Source organism: Leptidea sinapis, chromosome 13, assembly GCF_905404315.1.
Source record: "Leptidea sinapis chromosome 13, ilLepSina1.1, whole genome shotgun sequence".
NCBI classification, from domain to species: domain Eukaryota; kingdom Metazoa; phylum Arthropoda; class Insecta; order Lepidoptera; family Pieridae; genus Leptidea; species Leptidea sinapis.
Window position 1 is genome coordinate 10,390,150 of NC_066277.1, and position 7,566 is coordinate 10,397,715.

General features: G+C 36.8%; 1 protein-coding gene across 1 annotated transcript in view; it reads left to right on the forward strand.

Moving 5' to 3' along the window:
* LOC126967455 (N-alpha-acetyltransferase 40) overlaps positions 1-5,127 on the forward strand; it is a 30,962-nt gene extending 25,835 nt beyond the window's left edge. The window contains exon 5 of the mRNA XM_050811922.1: positions 4,877-5,127. Within this exon, the coding sequence (XP_050667879.1) occupies positions 4,877-4,988 (112 nt within the window). The 3' untranslated portion in view covers positions 4,989-5,127. The remainder of the gene's footprint in view (positions 1-4,876) is intronic.
* The last annotated feature ends 2,439 nt before the right edge of the window (positions 5,128-7,566 follow it).

The window sequence follows — 7,566 nt, forward strand, 5'->3', positions numbered from 1 at the left end:
CCATCAGCTGAACATCCTGCTCGTCTTGTCCCTTATTTTCATAAAAAAAAAGGTAGATGCTGAAAATCAGCGCTGCAGCTAGTATTGGTTTACAGCACAAGCTGAGCATCGGCCTTTTCTTTTGCCCCACAGCATATTTAGTTAAACCAGGAGAAGGAATATATTTTAAGTATTTAGATTGTATTTTTATGTGTGTGGCATAGAATATTTTTTTCTTATTCTTATATAAGGCGGGAGAAAAGAGCAAGGAGAACTAACAAATCATCATTTTAATATTATACTTCAGGTCGATTAGCTTTCCGCCCGATCAGAATTCTTAACTGCGTAAGGCGGCCCGTGACGAACAGTTCACACATAGAACCGACCGAGAGCTCTCTTTCACTATATCCGCCCATATATATAATTTAATTTAACAGCAATCCCAGTTATTTCATAACTAGTAGCGACCTAATACAGTCCACTAAGTAATACGTAAACCGTACATCCAAGACCTTGCTTACGTCATGGGTTCTTCAGAGCTTGTGGATTACACAATTTAAATCAACGAAGTTTTAAAGCAGCAGTAAAGGCCCTGCGCTCTTTTAAACTTTGTAGGCGCTTTATAATATGATTACCTCAGCCAATAAATGAATGAATAAATAATCTAAGTATATATGTATATATACTAGCTGATCCGACAGACGTTGTTCTGTACATAATAAATAAAATACTGTTTTTTATGAATTTGTCAATAATATTTCATAACATCATGAATTATTTCATAAAATATGCTCCCTGTTGTTATAATGAAATTGCAGAAATTGCGTGCAACGCAGAGCAGCTCGAATTATTGGGGACCCAGTGCTCTGTGAACGTCTGGATCACTTGGCGTTGCGTAGAGACGTCGCTTCATTGTGTGTCTTCTACCGCATTTATCACGGGGAGTGTTCCGAAGAGCTGTTTAACCTGATTCCTGCCGCCGAATTCCACCTTCGCACGACACGGCACAAGTTAGGATATCATCCTCACCATCTGGATGTGTGGCGGTTTTCTAGAAGCTTTCTTCCACGTGCTACAAAGCTGTGGAATGAGCTTCCTTGTGCGGTATTTCAGGGACGATACGACATGGGTACCTTCAAAAAAAGCGCGTACACCTTCCTTAAAGGCCGGCAACGCTCCTGTGATTCCTCTGGTGTTGCAAGAGATTGTGGGCGGCGGTGATCACTTAACAACAGGTGACCCGTACGCTCGTTTGTCCTCCTATTCCATAAAAAAAAAGTATGTATTGGTTATTACGCATTGTATGTTTTTCACAAAACAGACAGCTAGGCGACACATAAACAAATCACGTTAAATCTAATTAAATGGAAAACTGGCAACACTTAGGAGTCGATTATAAATCAAGATATGAGAACATCGCCGACACTAGGCCACTCGGGTGACCCACTAGCTGACTGAGATAATAAGATACTCGCCGACAATTGCATTTGATAATTAATGGTTATTACGAAATTATGTAACTTAACATATCTACTGCGACGTAGACAGACTCTTGTATAGATGTGCGCACAATTTCGTCGGCGTGGACCATCTGTGCGTCCCCGGGATATAGGGAAATCCCAAGGGTGTCGTAAAAGGCTTACCAGTGGGAGGCTCATTTGCACAGGATGTCGGCTAGATATTGGACTCCTGCACTGCGGCAGACTACAGTGCCCTGGAGTCTACCATAGTTTCACAAAGGTCTTCCTTGTTGCTAGTAATTTATTAGGCAGCCCCGCCTCTGACAACGTAGTATTTATGTCCTCCATGGATTGTAGAATGTAAGTACCCGAGTGGCTTTACACAACACTTCCTAGGAGGACATGGTCCTGGGACTGCTTCTGTTTTTCGACCAAACACTTAACTCCTGTTTTCGATTCTAGAACTTTCCCGTGTACAGTAATAGGCTTGAGTTGGGGGTTCTTTCTGAGAGAGTTCAATTTTTGTAGCTTTCGCCTTCAAGTACGCAGTGAGGTATAGACAACATTTATAGTTTTGAAACTATAAACTTTGATATCTCAGATCTTTTACTTTAGCCATTTGTTCAAATAACACCTCGTATTTTAACCCAATCATAAGAATGTGTCGCACATATAATTAAATAGTTAAAATAGACATAGATGTTTTTGATTCCAGCCTTTCGTTATTTTTTTAATAAACCAAGTAAAATAATTAAGCAGATCAGGAATTTTATATTTGATTTAATTTTAAAATGTTATTCAAGCTGTATGACCCTATATAGGATTACAATAAGATTTAAATGTAATTTAATTAAGACTTAAGCTTAGGAATTATTGTAATCTATTTGGATTGCCTAAATAAATAAAAAAAATATAATTTGATGACCAAGCCGCACGCTCTTCTATCAGTCAAACTATAAATGTGATCAACTAACGACAAGAAAACCCATGCTTCGTGGTGTAAACCCAAAAATTTATCACCAGTTTTACCAGTGGGAGGCTCCTTTGCACAGGAAGCCAGCTAGATTATGGGTACCACAACGGCGCCTATTTCTGCCGTGAAGCAGTAATGTGTAAGCATTATTGTGTTTCGATCTGAAGGGCGCCGTAGCTAGTGAAATTACTGGGCAAATGAGACTTAACATCTTATGTCTCAAGGAGACGAGCTCAATTGTAGTGCCGCTCAGAATTTTTGGGTTTTTCAAGAATCCTGGGTGGCACTGCATTGTAATGGGCAGGGCGTATCAATTACCATCAGCTGATCGTCCTGACCGTCTCGTCCTTATTGTCATAAAAAACAAAAAGATAAAAAAACCATGTCCTGTACAGTTTCGCATATAATTCAACAATATTGATAACGATTATTGGATAATTGTTCAACCTCTTTCGAGTAATGAATGACATTATTTAGTACAAATGATGCACGCTTATTGTTCGTGATGTTAACTGGCAAAGAAACCACATTATAATATCGTCAATTGCAATCTGAGATCAGATCCGTTAGATTATTATTCTTCTGCGGTTGCTTTTATGTACTTTATCGAAGTGTCCTTTTAAGGGTTCCGTAGCCAAATGGAAAAAAAGAAACCCTTATAGATTCGTCATGTCTGTGTGTCTGTCCGTTCGTATGTCACAACCAACCGTTTCTAACCGACTTCAAAAAAGGAGGAGGTTCTCAAATCGTCGTTATTCTTATTGTTTGTTACCTCAAAACTTTCGACTCGGTGAATCGATTTTGATAATACTTTTCTTATTTGAAAGCTGGTACTTCTCGCGTTGGATTGCATTGTAATTTGGTACAGATCTGATAATGGCATCCCTGAGAAAACCATAAGAACTTTTAAAACTTGATAAGTGGAATCTGTGAACCGCATTAAGATTTTCACACAAAAAAATCTCAAAAATTATAATAATTATGGATAGGTCTTCAAAATTATATTGAAATTTCTAATATAATTTTTTCTAAACTGAATTGTTTGCGCGAAAGATACTTCCAAAGTGGTAAAATGTGTGTGTGTGTGTGTTTCCTGTAACTTCTATAATAAGAGAATGATAAAACTAATAAAAATATATGATGTACAGTAAACTTATACCAGAAATTAGTTTGAACGAGATCTAGTAAGTAGTTTTTTTTAATACGTCATAAATCGTATTATCAATAACTTAATTAAAAAAACCCCTATTATTTAAACATCGATCAAAGTTACAACGAACTACAAGAACTTTTATATTCTGTTACTTGCTGCTACGGAACCTTTCATGGGCTACTCCGACTCGCACTTGGCCGCTTTTAATAATACTGCTATTTTTACGAAGTCACAGTTTCTAAACAAAACAAATATTTCCGTAGATCATTCAATGACACTCATTTCTATCAATCCTTTGCGCAATCTCATTAATAAATTAATATTGACATATTCTAATTATTAATTGAATTCATTGAATGCTCTCGAAGGTTCCGACTTACGATAAGATGTAACATTCCGATTGGATAAAGTCAAGCGGCGTGGTTTTAACTACTTAATAATTTTCAAAGAAAAAAATTAGTTTTCACTTAGTCTTTACTTTAAACTTTAACCTTTTAAAATACACAGTCAGTCATACAGTCTTTTTTTATGAAAGGGAGGGACGAGACGAGCAGGACGTTCAGCTGATGGTAATTGATACGCCTTACCCATTACAATGCAGTGTCGCTCAGGATTCTTGAAAAACATAATATGTTAAGTCTCATTTGCCCAGTAATTTCACGAGCTTACACGTTACTGCTTCACGGCAGAAATGGGCGCCGTTGTGGTACCCATAATCTAGCCGGCTTCTTGTGCAAAGGAGCCTCCCACTGGTCTTTTAAATAATAATATTCATCATCATCAGCCGGAAGACGTCCACTGCTGGACGAAGGCCTCCCCCAAAGATCTTCACGACGATCGGTCCTGCGATGCCCTCATCCAAGGTATTCCAGCGATCTTGAATCATCGGTCCATCTTGTGGGGGGCTATCAACACTGCTTTTTCACACATGGTTTGTCTACTTAGGTAGTATACAAAGTTTATGGTTTGACTATACTTAAACCATTTAACAGTCTAGCTACTCACTGAGTGTACCTGATAGGGGCTTTTTTATATTGACATATTTTTACACAAATTATCTTGCCCCAAACTAGGCATAGCCTGTACTATGGGTACAAGACAACGATATGTTTAATACAATATACTTACTTAAATATACATAAATAAATATAAACATCCATGACTCGGAAACAAACATTAATATTCATCATAATATAAATGATTGCACTTACCGGGGTTCGAACCCGGGGCCTCTAGCTCAGTAGGCAGGGTCGGGTCGGCTATGGGGGTCGTCGTCAACCACACGTTGATCATAGTTTTATCTCGTTACAGATACAGTACAGATGACACTAGTCCACCGAAAGAAGAAGCAAGTCATTATGAGATACTCAGTAAGTCAACTTGCTTGGACAGCAATGATGGAGGGGAGCCGACCGAATCATGACTCGATATCGTTTTCGCAAATTTCTACTTATGAGTATGAAACTATATTTTTTATATGAACTAAATTGTATTTACTTGTACGAAGTTCTGTTAAGAAAAGAATATAATAATAACATTTCATAATAAATTTTTCAAGATTATTTTTAGTTTAATTCGATAAGGGTACACCGCACCGTACCGCACACTTAGACACGCCGTTTGCTGACTCAGTTTTCGCACACACCGTTCTAAACTCTTTAGAGTTTGCAGGTTTTAGATTGAGGATTGGTCTACGCTGCGCTCCAACTAGATACCGCACTACCTAAGAACAATAACTTTTTTATTACGGCAACTATTAGAAGCTTGTGTGAAGTATCTTGACACTCAATGGCATCTTTCAAGATTTGTAACATACGCTCCGTGTTATTTTGTATTGAAATTAATAAAATACAAAATACTTACTGATGATATATGATCCCAGTGTCTTATTGTTGTAGTATTATTTTTACAAAGTTTTACTGCGAAACCCGGTATTTTTGTTTCAATTATAAGCAAAGTTTAACAGAACATGTGGCACGTCAACGTCACACATTGTTCGAGACTAGCACTTAGCGACTACGCCTGCGAGCGCAGCGGAGACCAATCCTTAGTGTTAGGGTTTATTATACTTACCTACCTATTAGATTAAATGTTTTTTAAAGTATTTACACTTTATTAAATCGTCGAATATCAAATATAGGACGCAATACAACATCTGTCAAATGATTTTTGATGCACATGAACGATTCTTTATCAAGTCAGCCTACTATTAATTATCCTCTATTTTCAGTGCACATATCTAAAGAGGATATTTTAAAGAAACTCAATGCATTGGATCCCAACAAAGGAGCTGGGCCAGGTGGCATTCCTCCCTACTTTATTAAGCATTGCTCAGAGGCTCTGATAGACCCTCTTTACTTGATTTTTAACAAATCTTTACAAACTGGTGTTTTTCCTCATGTTTGGAAAGAAGCACACATCATACCAATACACAAATCGGGTGACCCTAGCGACTGTACTAATTATAGGCCTATAAGCATCTTATCCAGTTTTGCCAAAATATTAGAGTCCTTAGTTTACGACCACCTATACCAACACTTTATCCCGCATATCACTCAGAAGCAACACGGTTTCTTAAAAGGAAGATCAACCGCCAGTAACTTGATGGAGTATACAGACTTTATTTGTATAGCTTTCAACGATCATGGTCAAGTTGACTCTATCTATACTGACTTTCAAAAGGCTTTTGATAGAGTAAATCATAGAATATTGACCTGTAAATTGGAGACTATGGGTCTGCATGGTTGCCTCTTACGTTGGATAAAATCTTATATATCCAATCGTAGTCAATTAGTACCTACTCACGACGAGTCTCTATCATATCCGGCGTTCCTCAGGGATCCCATCTCGGCCCATTGATGTTTATTATATATATTAATGATCTGATCCCTAGGCTAAGAAATGTTTCCCTACTTTATGCGGATGACCTTAAAATTTTTAATTAAAACTGTTAGTGACTGTATTGACAATTGGATCTTGATACTCTACTCGATTGGTGTAGTGCTAATAGTATGAGTTTGAGTATAAAAAATGCTCCATTATATCTTTCACTCGTATTAAAAACCCAATTTTGTTTGACTATAAAATTGATAATATACCACTTGAGCGGAAGTTTGTTTTACGAGATCTAGGTGTTGCTTTTGACTCGAAACTAACTTTTAAATATCACTATGAAGCAATAGCCAAGAAATGTAATAAGCTATCTGGCTTCATATGTAGAGCTACTAAAGATTTCTACTACCCTCTTGTCGGATATTCATCTAAGGGTTCCCAATCGGTCTTCAAGACATGATCAGCCTTTTATCATTCCGTTCTGCAATAATAACGTGTCCTTCCATAACCCTATCTATAGAATTTGTCGTCAATACAGTGCACTACTACTTGAAATCAGTGAAGTACCTGACATCCACAGTTCATCTGTTTGTAAATGGAAATCTAGTTTATATTAATTCCTTAATTAGTTTAATTTTTTTTTAATCTTAATATTATTACCATAATTATTCACTTCTATTAAATATTGTCCAAATATATATTTTCTCTGTCTTTTTCTTTTATAATAGTACATTACCTAAAGCTTGTTTTAAAATCGCTATTATTGTTGTATTTTCATAGTTATTAATTTATGCTAAACATGCTGAGTACACACTTTCGTGGAGTTGCAGCCTATCTTGTATTTAGCTGATAGTTTTTTTTGTTTACTATGTATTTGTTGTAATTCTGTTGTGTGTAGTACCTATTACATAAATAAATAAATTTTTGTCGATTTTGAATCGAACTAACAAAAATAATGAAGGAAAGGATGCTCGTTGATTTTATATTATTATTTAAAGGACGTTCACCTGATGGTAATTGATACGCCCTGCCCACGACAATGCAGTGCCGCTCAGGATTCTTGAAAAGCTCAAAAACTCTGAGCGGCTTGAGACATAAGAAGTTAAGTCTCATTTGCCCAGTAATTACACTACGCGCCCTTCAGACCGAAACACACTAATGTTAACACA